General features: G+C 42.1%; 2 protein-coding genes across 2 annotated transcripts in view; both read right to left on the bottom strand.

The window, feature by feature from the left end:
- The window catches only part of AGPAT4 (1-acylglycerol-3-phosphate O-acyltransferase 4), a 116,556-nt gene extending 100,903 nt beyond the window's left edge, over window positions 1-15,653 (bottom strand). The window contains exon 1 of the mRNA XM_044421611.1: window positions 15,559-15,653. The gene's annotated coding sequence lies outside the window, so the exon portion shown is untranslated. The remainder of the gene's footprint in view (window positions 1-15,558) is intronic.
- Window positions 9,527-18,249, bottom strand: part of PRKN (parkin RBR E3 ubiquitin protein ligase) — an 858,599-nt gene continuing 849,876 nt past the window's right edge. The window contains exons 11-12 of the mRNA XM_044421581.1: window positions 15,559-15,676; window positions 9,527-13,756 (exon numbers count right to left, since the gene is read on the bottom strand). Coding sequence (XP_044277516.1) covers window positions 13,647-13,756; window positions 15,559-15,676 — 228 coding nt within the window. The 3' untranslated portion in view covers window positions 9,527-13,646. The remainder of the gene's footprint in view (window positions 13,757-15,558; window positions 15,677-18,249) is intronic.

The raw sequence follows: 18,249 nt of genomic DNA, 5'->3' as shown, positions 1-18,249 counted from the left end.
GGTCTTAACCTGTAAAGCACTACATGGCTTGGCAGTGCAATATCTGTAGAAACACCTCTCGTAACCCTCATCTACCTGGACATTATACTCAACCTTTGGGGCCTTCCTTTAGGTGCTACCTCCTTGAGAGGCTGGCAATCAGGAATGGCCTTTTCTGTGGTGGCCCCCATCTTTGAAACAACCTCCTTGGTGTGGCCTGCCTGGTGCCAAATCTGCCATCTTTCCAGTGCCAGGTTAAGACAGCCCTTTTTGCAGAGATCATTAAAGACCTCCCTGATCATTCAGGGACCTGGCACGATTATCCAGTTGCCCTTATTTCATTCATGGCTGGGTCTTTTTACTTGTCTTTTAATTGTCTTAATGTTCCTTTATGCTATTTTAAATTAATTTTTGCTAATGTCTACCTATTGTACTTTATTGTTTTTATATTTTGTTGTAAACTTCCCAGAGAGGTTTAGCTACAGCCTCAGCTTTGTATGGATATAGAAATGAAACTAGCAGTGATAATACAACAGGTTGGCGTGTTTGCCCAGCAGTCTTGTACATGGATGCAGCCAACTTCCCAAGTGGACATGAGAAATAAACTCCAATTCAATATATTATACAAGAGCCAAGGAGAAAATAGTTGAGAAATAATCATATGTTTTTAATACCAAAATGAAACATCAAATCAGTTTGCTAGTCCTTATTTAAAAAACAAACAAACCTCAGAGAGGACCATATAGCGATATATAGGTATGTGAAGGGGTGTCATGTGGTTGATGGTTGTGACCTGCTCTCCCCTGTGGTGAAGGAAAGGACATGGTCCAGTGGAGCAAAGCTCAAGGAACTGAGTTCCAGGTTGAATGACAGGAAGGTTAGGACCCCTAGGCTATGGAGTGGGCTTCTACTGGAGATGGTGAGGACCTCATCAGTGAGGGTGTTCAAAGAAAGACTGGACAGCCACATGATGGGGATTACACGAGTGGAGCTGGCTGCAAGCCGGGGGTCAGGCTAGATACCCCAGGAGACCCCTTCTGATGCAGTATATTTCAATGTTTCTAAGACACTTAGAGTAACTCACCAAAGCAACATATGGGTTGGTAGAGTTTTGGCTTGACTCCGCTAACTACCAGAAAGATGTCACCATGCTGGCATTTCTATGGGGCTGGGCGGATCTCACAGAAGGAAAATCGAAACTGACCATTTAGTGTCCTGGGAGGACCTGATGATACAGTCTCCAGAGGACTTTTGCAGTGCTTTAGCAGCATGATGCTGAGTCAGCTTGGAGTGGTGCCTGCTTGCAGATCAAGGTATCTGTTACAGCACAGCTGTGCCTGGAGTGTTCTTCCTTAGAATATCTTTCCAGGAAGTGGTGAAGGCTTCATTGCTCGCATAGGTTGAACTCCTTTCCTCTGGTGCTGGGGAAAGTTTTTCTGAAGTTTTCCTTGAGGAAAATTAACAAGATTTGCCCAGTGCTATTATCTCCAGGACAGAAAATAATCTTTGTTCTACATATAAACTTACAAAGAAAGCATAAGATGAGTGTAATATCAACTAGATTATCAATATAAACTCCTGTCTTTCCAGACATTTCACAGCCCTTCTCCACTTTTGGATCCTAGAGCTTCTAAATCTGGCCATCCATATCTTTGGATTTTCGGGGCCTTAGAGGTATTCTCTTCCATTCTGTGCATTTTCCCCTCAACAAATTCCTTTTGCTCACTAGCCCCAGAAAGAATGAACAATGAAAGAAAAAATGAATGAAATTTCCAAAGGTGTTGCCCAGCTAGTCTCTTGCAGCAAAAATGAAGATGAGTCCTGTAGAATCTTGAGAGATGAACATGTGTTATGATATAAGCTTTTATGGACTAAGGTCTCCTTTGGCAGATGCATGAACTGATGAAGGTACATTAAAGGTGCAGTCCTATCATCCTCATCTTTGATGAACATAAGCTTCCAAACCTGTGCCCTGGATGAGGCATGGCAGTGACATTCTCTGCCTTGTGCCCTGATTTTTATTTAGATCAGGCTGCTTTTGCCTGTCTACTGCTGGGCAGAGGGAGTGAAGGAAGCTGAAAGGAATCAGTGTTAAGTCCTCAGTCCCAGCCTTCTGCCCTGCCCTGCCCTTCAAGGGGCATTTGCAACCTCAGTCAGTGCAGTAATTTCTGCACCAGCAGCAAGCAGGGCAGTACAGCTGACCAACCTTTGGAGCTCCTCCTCTGCAGTATCTGAATTGTCCTATGCCCCCGCCGCAGACAACAGTTGGGAGGCCATCGGATAGCAAACTAAGAGTTTAGGGTATATATGGTCCCCATAGCAGTGGGGGGGGGGGGAGAGAGAGAGAGAGAGAGAGAGAGAGAGAGAGAGAGAGAGAGAGAGAGAAAATTGCAAACACTGAGGCTAGGAGAAATTAAATGCAGACAGTACTGTACTGTCAGGGATGCTAATATTGCCAGCTGGGCTGATCATTAAAATTGTTATTGATAATAATGCAATGCAATGCAATGCAATGCAATGCAATGATTACATCACCCTGGGAATGTGTAAGCCAATTTATACAAGTAATCTGATGACAAATCCTTTATCCTGATTTAGACCTCTTGTGATAGAACTGAACCTTGTGATGAATTGTAACTTGCCACTACTTAAAATCAGCCCCTTGGCCATGTGTGCTGTGTATGTACATGGAACTCTCGATCACACTTGGTGCTGGAGCATCTACAAAAATGGAAGATAGTCTGTGAAAGCTTATGCTGCACTAAATTTACTTTTTCTGGTAATAACCAGAAAAAAACAGAGATAGCGATGGAAACTGTTAGGAGGACTCAAGTACTGTCCCTGGTGACAGAATTTGCACTCACCCTTTCATATGGGATGATGAAAAGGCTAGTGAAGCTGAAATGATGCCATTGAATACCAAGGATTAATGCAAAAGCATTAATCACCTGCTTCAATTTATCCTGGGTGTTCCATGTGCAATTTTTTTCTAATTGTATGAATTGGGGCAAATAATTTGCTGCTCGCAAGATTTGGCGTGATGCTCTGCAGCAACGTGTGCCCTGTGAAACGGGCCTTGGGCTCCTGCAGGAAGAGCAGCAGCCTCTCGTGGGAGCTGGAGGGGCCTTCAAGCCACTGCCAGGGTGATTCCCTTCAGGAGTGCAAAGACTGTACCACTGAAGGCCTTCCTGGTGCACATGCTCACTTTTATCCCATTTCCTACTTTACACTCAGGCAAGAGAGCAGATTGCCAAGGTTGTGTGGTTGCTGTTGCTTTACCGAAGAGGGGCGCAACTTATGCCATGGATCAAGCAGTACAGAGATTTCCAGGAACTTTAAATCCAGTTTTGGCAGAATGGCCTCTGATAAGCATTTGATTTCCAGAAGGATGATTGATGCCCAGAGTTAGGCTGCATCAAGTATTTGCCTGTTTGGTTTTCCTGGACAAATATAGAACTTGTGTGTGTGTTCAGCTAAAAAACTTTTTGTTTGGTCTTGCTGGACAAATATAGAACTTGTGTGTGTTCAGCTAGAAAACCGATTTCCCTTTGAAGGGGGAAACTGTTTATTGCTGCTTCAGATAGGCCATCCCAGTCAGTCTGGAATGACATGGAAAGTCCTCCATCACAGGCTATGGGACCTCACAGAGGGCAAGCAAAGCCAGCTGAGGGCGAGGCATGCTTCCTGGTAATAGGTACATGGCCAGCCTTGATCAGTTGAGTCACTGATTGTCTGTAGTTACCCTTGTTCTCTAAATTATCTCCTCCAATGAGCTCCTCGGCAGCTGTAGTAGTAATGTGTTTTTCAACACTGCTGAAGACTTTAATTAAAAGTTCAACTGCTCTTTCAGTTCTGCTGTAAGAAATCTCAGGCTAAAGAAGTTGCTAAAATGCCACAGGTCAATGTTAATGGGTTCAGTGATGATCCCTGAGCAGTTTTAAATATCCAAACTACATCAGTGCCTTTCAGCTGCGAAATAAAAACCAATCATTATTTATTACAGCAGAAACATTTCTGATGTCAGTGTGAAGTTTTTGGTTAGGGGCTTCCACCTCTTTGTAGGATTTTTGATACTTTCCAAATCAAAATAGTTAATAAACCCTTACCAAGCTTTTATAGCAACTAAACACCAGTCGTAAATTATACAGCTGCTGAAGTAATCAGATATTTTGACCAGAAAAGTGATTGCATGTGAAAATGATTTGATGCAATCTTAGATTATCCTTCTCCACTGGAAATAACAACTAGGAATGCAGGGTATGCGATTTAGACTGTGGACATGGCATACCCTGTCAGGGAATAATGCCATGGCTCTGGTCCATTGCAAATGTACATACTGTTGACACATTTAACAAAAGAAAAGTTGTGGGAAGATCTGATTGTAGAACCCCTAACTCACACAATGTTTGGATGCCATGTGAGTATCTGCATCAATATGGCACCAGAGAAAAATAGTGTATTCAGTGTTTCTCTGAAATGTTTTGTTTCAGTTTATATTTGAGGCCTAGTTCACTTCTTTTAGTAGAATCTTATCTCAGATACATTTTGCATTTCTTGATTTCCACTCACTGCACCCCCACCCGAATTTTAGAACAGGGCTTAGTATTGATTAGTTTAACTTTCTCAAGTTAAAGACTTGGCCTGTTAATAATTAACTCCAAGTCTGGTAAAGAGATGGAATATTCAACTTAGTCCGCAGTAAGTTCCTAGAGCTCATTCTTCAAGGACTTAAAGTTTAACCCTCTTGGTAAAATAGTGAAAGGCTATCACAAGATGGGAGAGAATGCTGACTGGTGCCATGATCAGACCTTGCAAAGATCTCTGGGACTGTCTCAGTGGAAGGTGGTACAATTTCTTTCATTCAGGAACAGGTGAGAGTAATAAAACCTATAAAGAAAGGCCAGGTCAGGGCTTATATGGACCAGTTCACATGTAGTGCCAAGTCATGCTTTATTTCATCTATTGGTAGGGCGGTGAATGGGAAGGAGCATGCTTCTGTTTTGAATCAATAACTGATGTCTTGCTGGGCTATTGAACATGACATGCAAACCCAGAACACTGGGTTATTTAGAGGCTAAATCATCCAGTAGTCAACCCACTAAAAACACTGAGTGGCTTATTATTGATTATAATATGCAAACTGAATGTAGTTTGTTGATTAAAAGCTGGAGTGAGCAACTCGTGGGAGATAGCATACTTGCTACTTCCTGCTTGTGCACTGCAAGATGTGGCTTAATCCAAAATTTGCCATTACATGGAACTGGGTCATAAGTATGGTCATTCCAATAATTTCCCATCATGTATGAAAGGACAAATAATGTTCTGTATGTTTTCTTGTTAAGATTCTGAGACTACTGAACCAATCTTGGCCAAGAAGATGCAACCTGAACGCTTGTGAATACTGAAGAAGACGGGAGGATTTCCTTTTATGCAGGTAGCTCATAAAACCCCTCCAAGAAGCAATTCCTTTCAGTGGCAGAGGATCCACAGCCAAGTGACATAGCAGAGGCCACCAGCATAGCAGAGCAGACCAGTCACTGATATTCAGCCAGACTGGGTAAAACTGTAGGAGGCAGATGTCATAGGAGACATTTGATGACATTCACGGCTGAATGGGAGCTGATAAATCAAATGGTGCTTTTATAAAAATAGCTTTTAAGAAATTAAAACTCTTCTACTTTCACATTTGGCTTCCATTAAAAATTTCCAGAGTATTTGTTTGGGATTGGTTAGGAAGACCAGGTGGCTAACAACCCTTCTAGAGCAAATTTCAGGTTTTCTTAGACTTCTCCAAGCAAGACTTCCCATTGGAAGTAACTGAGGCCTCTCTCTCTCTACATAATGGTCTTGTGAGGTGTGGAGGACTATCCCTCTTGCACAGTATGGTGTCATTCTTCCCAGTATTTGTGTGTGGACTTTCCACTGTTGACTTCCACATCTTTGTGCCCCTGCCTTTCTCTCTTTCTCACACACACATAACTTGTTTCAGACTGCATGATAACCCACACTCAGGGGTTCTGCTTATATTGCTATTGACCCAGGTGCTGTTGTGGAAACATGGGCTATTGTGTTTCTAAAATCAGTCGTGATAACAAATCAGGGTGAACAATCCATGGTTCTGACCAAACAACAAACCATGGGTTATGCTTGGTTAAGAGACCACAACTTGCTAGTGCAGCTGGCTTCAGATAACACAACTCATGTTTCAACAACAACCCATACTCAACAACCTTTGAGTGTGGGCTGTAGCATTGTTTGAACCAAGTCTCTCTCTCTCTCTCTCTCTCTCTCTCTCTCTCTCTCTCTCTCTCTCTCTCACACACACACACACACACGCACACACACACACACACACACACACACACGTACGTCCATGATCTTGAAACCACTGCCCTTTAAGCCCCCAGATTATGTCCTTCCTGCTAGGAATTCTCCAATCACTTCATGGTTAGAAGACCACTGACACCCACTAGGCATGTTCACACACCATGATAACCTACTCTGGCATTGAGGGTAGGGCTGGTGGTTAGCCAAACCATCCACTGTTATGCCCAGCAGACAGTCAGGCTCCCTTGTGCTTGATGACCCTGTCCCTCCACTTCTTTCTCCCTTGGTCCTCCTGAGGACACAGTGGCAGAACCAGCTTATCTCTTCTTCTCCCTACTGCAACGGCAAGCTGAGTTGGGTTTGCCACAGCATTTTTGCACTTTGTTGGGTGCACGTTCTCAAGGTCTCTAGAAGGATCAGAATCAGAAGAAGGAGAAATATGGGAGGAGGCCTGGGAATGAGCCATACCCAGACATCGAGATGAGAGAAGCAGGGATGCTTATCTCAAGGTCAGACTCCCCAGGTGGGCAGGCAATCTCTGGCTTACCCAACATTTTACTAGAAAGTTTAAACACATTTGGGGTATAATTTTTGTTTAAGTTGCCCAATCAGTGACAGTGTGCCACTTGGGCACTTTGAAGGAGCTGTCAGTCGCTGCCAATGTTAAGGTCTTTGTTTGCAATCTCTGAAAAAGAAGAATAAAAGGAGTGGGGAAGCTGCAGGGAGGTTAAAAAGATCATATTGGCAGATGTGGAGAGAAGCTGGCCTTACTACAGAGTCCTGTAGTGCGCATGGGAAGACGCATGGGAGGACAAATGGGGAATGAGGGAGATCACACAGTGAGTCCAGTTGTCTGTTGAGTGCACCATGGGCTGTCTAAGAAACAACCAGCTTATTATTATGGCTTACTGTCCAGGTGTGTTAGCATGATGTGCAAAGCTACCTGGATTCAACCTTTCACACAACCTCAGATTTTGTTATAAGTGCAGATGATGGTCAGCTTCTAGCTTACCCAACATCAATTTGGCCTTGATTTACAGCGAACAAGTTAGGCAGGCATACCTTAATCAGCTTCATGGCCAAATTTACTGGGATTAAGTATTGCAGTATGTATGAGTTTTGCTGTGGCAGGTTGTATTATGCCAAGGACTAACTAAATTTAAAACATCAATGATCATTGAGAGGATGTTTTGTTGCTTCAGGGCTTGATATCCTCTAAATAATTTATGTAGCACAAAGAAATTGATCACTGGGATTCACTAATGGTTCTATAGCTTTAAAGAGACCTATAATTTGGACAGTAATTTAATCAATCATCATATTGAAGAAACAATTTTCCCTTCACTTCAGTTGGTGTAATATTGGACCAGGTCCTGCCCCAGCACACACGAATGCTCACCACAAGAGATACGATCGGCAGGAAGCATTACTGACAAAGGCCATTTGAAGGAAATCCCTCTACAGGAATAGCAAGAAGAAAAAGAATTAATGCGTTTTTCAGATAGTGTGATTGAGTATTGTGACTGAGAATCATGAATATTTTGGACAGTATGAACTTAAACCTTGCTATACATACAGGTTAGCATCTTTTTGGAGCGCTGTTGGCAGGAGCACTAACTGCACGTAGCACTCTGCCCTTTTCCTTTTCTTGAAAAGCAGCTTTGCAATAGGAGAATTTGAAGCAGAAAAGCACAGGAGGGTGTGGAATGGGGAGGAGGAACTTTGCTCTTTCCTTGCCTGCCAGTTACCTGTTCCAAATGGACAAGCTGCTTTCTCCCAAGCAGAGTTCACAATGAGCATTTGGCTTCTCCATGTGTGAGAGAGAGGTGGTGGGAGAGCTTAAAGCCACTAGGGAAGTACAGAAGTGGTTTGGAGCAGAGAAATTGAATGTGGGGAAAGAGCTAAGTGGCCTTTTCTTCGATGCTTCCTTGCTCCACATTTCCCCCTCCTCAACTTGCTTGTAACAACAGTGGTCACTGCCACAAGAACCATTCCAGCACTGGGACTCTAATGCACATCTACTCTTTATGTACTAGCTAAGCAGGTGAAGTCTTGTAACCTCAAGAGGATGGTTGCAATTGTGTGTATAAGCAAGGTAAGTTATGTAACCTTCCTTATGGCATTGCAAACACATGCAACGTTCCATATTTACTTGCCTGGTATCACCATAACAGTAGGTCTTGGTAAGAATTTATAAAAGTGTGAAAGCATTTATGACAAATTATTTTGCCTTCCCTTTTAAATGACTCAGGTTCTAGCAGGTTTGGCTCTAAAAATAAAAAGTGAGTGATTGCCGCATTCTGTTAGGCATTAACACCTATTCACTCATTCAAAAAAAAAAAAAAAAGTCTTGGTATTGGACTGTAGAAATAAATGCTGTCATGAAGGATGTGCCCCTAAATTGAAACAATTCCTATCTAAGTATTTCTAGATATTAGCATCCTGAGAGTTAGCAGTTGCAACCAAGAGAGTACAACATACTTTAGCATTTTTTCCTTTTACACAGGGAAGAAGGCTTTGAATAAGTGGTTAGAAAAAGATTATGTAACGATTAAGAAAGAAAGTGTTAGCAATATTCTCCTACTGTAGTTTCTAAGTGTTTGGAAGTAGCCTTCTATTTTAGGGCATCAGTCTTGCTTTTGTGATTCTTAAAGTCCAAATCCAGCACTGAAATAGTGGTAATAAGAAGAGGCCCTTGATGAGGATTTTTCTAAATTGGCTTCAGAGCATGTTGGAAAAATGTCCATTGTGTGAGGATTGCTGTTATCCAGTGAAAATGTTTATGTTGAAAACAGCAATCCCAAATCCAGCTCCTGAGATGGAACTTCCACCTCACCTCACCTCACTTTGAGGCCTGTATTTGTTCAGCTGCGTATCACTGAACCATAAAATGCTGGATGCTTCTAAATCCCACAAAGGAACACAGTTTTGCTGTGATCTGGTAGATTCCACTGAACAAAAACATGATTTTTAAACCTCATTTAAAAGTGAATCATTTTGCTGAATGAACTATGGAGTCCAAATGTAATAGGAATTGTTCAATTCTTATTACGGGCAAAAAGCCATATTGCAAAGTTCACACTTTGACTTCTAGAGCAATAAGAAACAACTGAACATTGAGGTTGATTGGGAAGACATATAACTTTTTTTGATTTGCAGATTTGTTGTTGTTCTTAATCTAGTGAAGTATTGTATCCCACTCCCATTAAACAGAAATAAATTGTTCAAAACACTTTATTACTTTTGCACTGTATAGGTCTTCTGAACATATCTGAAATACAATACATGCAATCTGCTCACATTGAGTAGTATTTAGTTAAGTCCAGCATTGTTGGGTTTTTTGGAAGTTATTGTTTCCTATTTAGGAACCCTCTTTATCAACAGCTTTGTTGTAGTAAAAACAACAACCCCCAAAGCCTATTTTAATCAGCATGAAATAAGTTCTGCCTTCTGCAGCGTGACAGTCAACCAGCCGGAGGTAATACTGCAAGATAGGGTTAAAGCTTTAATCAGCACCTGAATCTGGCATCTGCCAACCCATATGGATACAGACCATGCCCAGTGGCTACAACACATGGCAATGGTCTGTTCTCAATTACGGCCAATGCACAGAGACATCAGTGAAAACCCCCATGTCAAAATGCAAGAGCGGGAGATCAGCAAAGTACTTCTCTTTTTGAAGAGAAGTATCTAGCCATTCTTTATCTATAGTTAAAGATACTCTTCCAGCTGAGAACAACTATTCAGCAGCCAAAGGTCCACCTTTTGCTCTTTGCATTCTCCTATTAACAAGCAGGAGATGCAAGTTTTGAACTGGAGGAAAAATAGAATCCAAAATGCTATTATGCTCAGAGGTGGTTGTTGCTGAAGAAAAAAAATGAACTGAACTATAATTTAGAAACACTTTTTGTGTACATTACTGGGAAAGCTTTTGCCAGCCTTAGGATTTAGTTGTATTACTATGATTGTTCTTTGGCTTCTTCAGAATCGTCTCTTGACTGATGAGCATAGAAACAGAATTCAACCTTACTGATTAAAAAAAACAACTTAGCATGTGTTTAGAAAACAGCTGTATAAGTAAATGCAGGTCTACTATACCTAAGCTCTTCAGCCAGACATCACAGAGGATAGTGGCTAGCTTTAATTTTGCAAGAGAGAAAAAAATATCTTTGATTCTGTACCTATTATTTCTGCATAATAGAGCACTTGCTGATATAGCAACCTCTGGAATGATTGGTGCAGAATTTTCCCATTCTTTACTTTTTGGCAGTTATAATTTCAATATTCTAATAAGTCAGTTTCTTGTAACAGTGGTTTTCATCTTCTACTAGTCACCAGGTCAACACATTGAGTCCATATTACACTGGATGCACTTAGCTCCTAAGCTGGATCTAAGTGATGACTAGCCTCTTTGCTTATTTCAATAGCAAATAAGTCTAACCAGCCTGTATTCAACCCATTACTTTATGGACTGCTGCTAATATGACAGTGAAACCCTTGCCCAGCTGAAAATTATTTCCACATTCAGCATTTTTCTGTGCATGGTGAATAATATTTTTTTACAAAGTAATTCTTTTCAATTTTAAAAAAGTAAAGTAATTCTTTATGCTGGAAATACTCCTAGTAAATGAGCACAACTAATTTTTATAAGGTGAAGAAGTGGGATTAGAATAAGGTCACAAGTTATTGAAAATTAAACTCATTTTGTTATGCATGGTTCTAGGAAAACCTTTTTCTTATCTGCTGAAGAGGCTGGGGAATTGCTGGTTACATAGTTTTCAAAATAAAATGAGTCACCTGTTAACAACCCAACCCAAAACATCAAACTTTGAACACAAGCATGGTTTCCTGTTTTTACCCTGTACCATGAGTCAGAGAGCTATGTCAGTTCATATCAGTTTTTGCCATGGAGATATAGAGCTAAGCTAGAAAAAGGGTTGCTGCTTCTCTGAACCTAACAGAATTTTTCACAGGGTAATTTAGAAAAAGGGGGATCAAATAAGGAAATGAAGAAAAGTGGGAAATCAAATTACAAAAGTATGAATTGTCAAGTCAGATTGTAGACCAGTAAGCATCATCTGAATCATGGATTATGTCCTAATGTATGAAATAAAGACTATGAAAATTACAGTGGATTGTAATGGAGCTATGATTTTCCAGTGCCATACTCCATACAGTAGGGCCATTTCCAACATTAAACTTGCACATTAATAAGGTGTTTAATTAAACAGCACACAATCTGGTGTGAAGTTCTCTTGTGTGATCTCCCTTCAAATGCATGGGAGGTGTGCAAGAACAGAATGCTTGGTGGATTCTGGTACCATGAATCTCCAAAGCATGAACCTCCTTCGTTTCAACATTCTGGGCCTTCCTTTCTCTCTTACGACACACTGTTTCATTCTTTGGTGGTTCATCTCTGTATCTTCCATGTTCACTCACTTATTAATCCCACTTACCCCCCTTTCTAGTATCCTCCTTTCACCTACAAGAAACTGGGTGGCTGAAAGGAGCAATCATTCCTAGAATTGATGGCATGGGTGAGGCGGTTTACAACAGGAAATGCACAGCATTTGATTCATCTCTTACTTCTTACCTACTTGAAAGCAGATAAGCTGTGCTAGATATGAAGGTGATAAGCCTCAAACAGTCATGCCAAAGAGTTGTAAAATGTTTGAGTACAAGAAAAAGGGAGGTTCAAGCTTGGAAGCAGTATGTGAAAGAATGAGATGATCACTTCCTTTGCCCATTGCATCTCTCCGGTTTCTCTTCCTCTTACCCTGGCTTCAGGATTGGATATAAGACCAATAAAAAGCACACAGCTTTGAGGGGCACTGTTGGAGAGAAGAAGCAGGTGAATAGTTTAGAATTCAGCTGCTGCTGGTGGCCTGTGGTGGGAGCAACTAGTGGCCTTCCAGATGTTTTGGCCCACAGCTCCTGTAATTCTTCATCATTTGCTATGTTGGCTGGGGCTGGTTGGAGTTGCAGGCCAATCTGCTGGGCCACATTGCCCACCCACTTTTAATTACTCTAGCCTGCTTCACCTTTTGTTCCAATGTAAAACTGTTTGTACATCATCAATCCTTAACGTGGTGGGTATTGTTCAGCTGATATCAAAATCTGCCTATATTAACCTATCTGAACTTAAATACAGACCGACTTTGGTAATCCAGGATACTGCTCTTTCACTACATTAAAGCAACTCAGTTGCTCTGGGCACTTATACTACACATTTCTGGTGTAACTTCACATACAGTATCACTGTGACGGCCCACTGGTGAAAAGATCCCAGCACTAAGTTATGGTACGGGCAATTGACAAAACCACCTGTCTACCTCATGTGTTGAAGCAAGGCATTCTGTGTGCATGCACATGTGTGTCTGCCATTGCCCTTTCCAAATGTTTGCCTTAACATCTTAAAAGCAGTTCTATATTTTAAAATGTGGGAACTGATTTGATTATACTTGTTAGTAGCCACGTGTGTTCAAGAACATCTTAAATCTGCACAGTTGGTACATCAAATGTTTACAGCAGTGTTTTCATAACATAACGCTAAGTCCCCAAAGACTTAGCAAAGTGTACATTTCCAGATACAACTCCTTTAAGAATTTTCACCTTCATAAAGCAGAGTGGAAATTGCCATGCACTTTTAAGCACCACTGACATGAAAACATACTGCATGGAAGCATGATGAAGATACTGGCTGACCTCTCACAGCAAATGCTGAAAATGCACATACGGTGATCCATTGTGCTGAACAGGCACAAAAAATTGAAACACCTACAGTTTGTTGTGTCAGTGAACTGTACAAGTGCAAATCTCTTTGGGAAGAGGGTAAGCTTCTATAAAAGCACGAAAAGCCCACTTTTTCAGAAAGGCAGTTGTGCAGTGCTAAGCCCAGCTGAAAACAAAAGCATCAAGCAATCAAATAGCAATCAAAACAGCTTTCAAAGGTCCAGGTCAATGAGCAAACTATTTTAAGAGAAGGGTGGGCAATGGTAACATTGCTCATCTCCTCAAAGGACAAATAATGCTAAGGTGTGATGTTGGAGGGAGGGGTGCTGTGTGACAGCTTGACTACTCTGATTTTTTGGGGCTGCGTCATTATGCAGTCAGGAAGCATAAAGACCATCTGAACGTACAATAAGAGTTGGATCTGATTTGCGGGTGAAAAAGCAACAAGCAGTTTCCACCTGAAACTATTGCAGGACTGAGGAATTTGTAATCTGAGCAAGAAGGCCAGGATGTGACCTATTGGAACCAGACGTATTTGTTATTCTGCACTCTGTAGTACCAGCAGATTGTTTCATGAGCTGTTGGCCATTCATGGTGCTGCTCGGGGATCAGTCAAACCAGTGATCTCCCATGCACGTTCTGTTCCACTCCAGGCCACAGTTCCAACACCATTCAAACCTGCACTGAGGTCGAGGACACTTCATATGCATGCATCCACCTGGAGAAGAAGACATTGCAAATGAAAACGCAGTTCTGTAGCAAAAGGGTAAAGATGGCACGAGCATCAAATCATGTGACGTATGTTGGTTTGAATGGATAGGCAGTAGTTAGAGTGTTGGACTGGGACTTGGGAGATCTGCATTCCTGTCCCCATTCGAGCACGAACCTCACTGGGTGGCTTCGGTGGTGTCATGGCCTTGCCGCGTAACCTACCCCTCCGGTTCTTGTAGTAAGGCTAAAGTAGAGCAGAGGAGAATCATGAAAGGTGCCTTGAGCTCCTTGCAAGAGGAAGCAGGGTTGGTGATGTAAAATGTCACAAGGCTAGAATTTCAGTTGCGCCTCCTCCACAAGCTGCATTCATGAGTTGTAGGCAACAAGACTCTTCTAATGGTAACATCTACCATCAGTGCCAAGTTACTCTCACAGCTGATGATTGTGGCTGAAACACTTTTTCCTGGAATTTTGTACCTGCCAATCCTTGCCCAGCTTCACAAAAAATGGTGGCTAGGTTTCATGAACTCACTTCCCCAAATGTGCAACACCACAGAAGCCCTGTAGCAGGGGCAGAAATCTCAGCCACAAGGCATGGCTTTGGAGCTTTCCTGCTGTCTGAGCAGGACATCTTGCACACGAGAAGTTCTGGTCACTCGAATGGAAGAGCAGGGACCCTATGCCCAGAATGGGGTCCCTGGACCCACAGTGACCATTCCTTATCGGTCAGGGTTGTCTGGGTTACTTCATAAAGGAGTTTTATGCCACCCAAAAAGTTAAATGGGGATTTCAGATTCAGGAAGACATCCCAAGAGAATATTTTTTTGAATCCTGTGCTTTGCTCCTTTCTGTTAGAGGCAACAAGATAATTTCATTCAGGGGTCACAAGCTACCCCCAAATGTACAACAAAATGGCAGTTTAGTTTATACTTTTTACAGCTTTAATATAATATTTGCAAATAACAGCATGGTTGTGGTGCTTAACTGAAACATACAGCAAAAGGGATGGGGGGGGGCAGTTGGGGCTTGTGAAGGGCCGCTGTAAAGAAAACAGCTTTCCAGTCTCTTGGGGCCATGTAATGTGAGAGAGGAAGACTGAGATTTGGTCATTGATGTGAAATGCTTCTGGAGAACAAACTGCCCTTGAAAGCATGGCGACTGGATTACTTTTCTGTCTAGGCATGCATAGGTTTTCACCCTTAATGTCTCTGAACATCTGAGTGCAGACGAGAAGTAGCAGTCCAGAACTCATGGTAACCGATACGGGTAACACATTAAAAAGAAGGGCATCTAGTGCTCATAAGCCACTGGCTTTTGTCTTGCCACTGGAATAGGAGGTTCTAGCTTTTGTGAATTCTAGTAGCATTAATGCTGTTTTATAGATTCTGCAGCTCTGTTTCAACAGTGACATACCAGAATGAGAAGATTAGAGCAGATGAACAAACCTGTTCCATTAATTTCTTCATAAGGTGAGTCAGAGAACACAGTGTTATAAGCCAGCTCTGGAGAAATATACACCAAAGGAACATAAGATGGAAACAACAAACAAACCACATGCTTAGTAGGCCAGAGGGGAGAAGCAAGGACCTGGATCCACTGAATCTGCAAACCACACTGTTTCTGCTCCTGTTCCAGCTTCAGAGAGATCTAGACAGGCTTCCGAGCTTCTCTAGCTCAAAATGCATGTAGGGAGGAATAGGAAGCTGAAAGAGCTCCGTTGCTCTTCCTCCTGCTCTGCCCGGTAGAGCTCAGAACAAACAGGGCAAAATACAGTTGCTAGAAGTGTTGGACGTTGCTGAACAAACTCACCATCTTTTTCTATGGGAACATGGCAGCTAGGGCATGGTTTGGTTGTCCTTTGGATTGTTTCTTTAGATGCCTCTTCCCATCGAGCCCGTAGAGCTGCGTGCTCGTCAACTTCATATTCCTGCAAAGAGAGGAGAAAGAATGAAGGAGAGCATCTGGCTGCTGCTTCCTGTTGTTACACAGTGGCCGAAAAGTGCACCCTGGCATGGTAAGAGTTGTTCCCCCGCTGCACCAGATATGGCTCTAAAAGTATTTTGCAGTTCCAGCCTGAATAAATGTGCCCCAAAGAATGCCAAACACCAACTACTGTTCAAAAACTAGAAAGAAAGGTTCAAAGTGTGGGATACAAAACAAGGATTTCCTTTTCTGGTGAAGTGCTAAGCAGAGCTTTATTTACCTACCTTTTACCTTCCAGCTTATTTCTGGTCTTGAAAAGAGTAACACAAAGAACAAACTTGTCTTTGCTCTTTGCTTTTCTTTGCTTTACTCTTCCTGTGGCTCTTCCCATCCCACAGTGTGCCATTTTCCTCTATTTCTTTCATCTTTAGATGCTTCTTTATGACACCTATTTCCTATTCCAGGCCGTTGGGTAGTCAGGCCTGCCCTACCCCTTGAGACTGACAACTGACCACCTTGTCAGAGTCTAGAGGGTCACTCTGAGCACATTTGGACATAACACTAAACTATATTTTAGTCTTATGTCCTTTCCTCCAGTGTGGTTGCGAGAACAGAAGCATCAACTTCCATTTTCAGTTCAATGCAGTTTGAAGTTTCAACTAAACTGGGACAAGCTATGATTGGTTTAAATGACAGTTATTCCAAATGAGCCATGATTGAACCATGGTTTCTGAGTCTAGCTTGTTTGGACAAGCCATAGTAAAAACTAACTGCAGTTCCCGGTTTGGACAAACCAAAAAAACTTGTAAACAAAAGGGAATGCTTTCAGTTTCTGATCTTATTCATGTTACCAGCACTATCCCTCTTGAAGTGGTGCAAGCTATTGTGTTTTCAGAATAGGAGGTTCAGGTAAAATATCTATATACCAGAGTAGGTGGGAAGAGAAAGATTTGGAAAAAACAGGTGATTTTAATCTCTCTCTAATACATGGAGAGAACAAAATAAGTATGTTGTTAAGAAATTACTGAAAAGAGAAGGGGGTTGCTTCTCACTAACAGTGCGACTTCATGAATAGTACTGTAGCCTCCATTCACTCATGGGATTGTAAGAATAGCGGAAACCAGGGCATGCTACAGATGGTACAAGTAAATGGTATCTTACTATCATCATTCCTGCCATGTGTTTCCGCTCCTAGGCAAATTCTGCACTCAGAATAAACTATGAAAATTTATAAAAAAAATAAATTCAAGGTTCCTTATTTTGCACTCATTTCTGACTTTGCAGGAATCCTAAATGGCACGATAAAGGGCACACCACCACCACCACTTAATATTATGGGCCGGGGAGTGGCTTAAAATTAATTCAAAAGCTGGACGTGATCAGAAATCCAAAATCATAATCAAATTCCAGATTTTATGCATATTACATAATTAGGTATAGCAGGAGGTACCAGGTCCTCTCCAACTTTGGTGGGATTCAAAAATTGTGTTCCTGATACCCAGATGATTTCTAGTAAACAACTTATTATATCTTTTTGTGCATTCAAGGTATGAGTTATCATCTTCTAGAATCTTTCAATTTCATTTTTAGGCTGCCAGTTTGAGGTAGGAAAGATAAAGATACCATCCAACTAATAAAAGATTACTGGATGCATGTCCTTTCATAACCTTCTTCAAATTCATTTAACTGACAAAAGCATTTAGTGTGCTAAAAATCTCAGTGGATCAAGAATGTGTTTCTCATTGTTTGTACTTTTACATTAAAAAGAAATAATCTCTCATAATGAAATAGATAAGAATGTCAAAATTTGTGCACAGAAAATGTTATATCAATAAATCTCAGCTCTTATTTGTTGGGAAGAGTTTGTGGGGAAAACTGATATTCTCATATATGGCTTTTGTGTTACAACCACCTTCATGGGATAACCATAGAAACATAGAGTTGAGATCAAAAGACCATCAGTAGAAATCCCTCAGAGTGGAAGAAAGACAACTCACCAGGCACTGCTGATCATCCCAAACTGAGCATCATCCCATCCTTTTCAATTGCAAAGACCCTTCCTTTATAGATGAGAGATTCTGCATGAAATATACTGCTGCACTGACAAGGCTCTGCATGTTAATAGAGCCTGACACTGGATAGCATGGGTCCTCAAACTATGGCTCGCGGGACGGATCTGGCCCGTCATGCCCTTCCATCTGGCCCGCGCTGCTGTCCACCGCCCGCGCGCATGCTCGCTGCGCACGGGAGGCGGTGGCTTGCTCACTTGGAGATGGCTTTGGACTCACTGGAAGATCTCCCGATGAGTTCAAAACCATCTCCGAGTGAGCAAGCCACTGCTGTTGCCTGCCTCCCCAGCGCATGCACACTCGCCAGTGGCTTGCTCACTTGGAGATGGTTTTGAACTAACTGGGAGATCTTCAAGCGAGTGAGTCACGCCGCGTGCACCCAAAACCACTTCACGCGCACCCGACACACCTCACCAGCCCACGTGCCCAGGCACCCCCCCCCACTGGCCCGCACGTGTAGCTGCTGCCTTTCAACTGGCCCCCTACTGAAAAAGTTTGAGGACCCCTG

Source organism: Varanus komodoensis, unplaced genomic scaffold (genome assembly GCF_004798865.1).
Source record: "Varanus komodoensis strain SLA01 unplaced genomic scaffold, ASM479886v1 scaffold1, whole genome shotgun sequence".
In the NCBI taxonomy this organism is placed as follows: Eukaryota; Metazoa; Chordata; class Lepidosauria; order Squamata; family Varanidae; genus Varanus; species Varanus komodoensis.
This window is presented reverse-complemented; position numbering and strand designations above follow the sequence as displayed.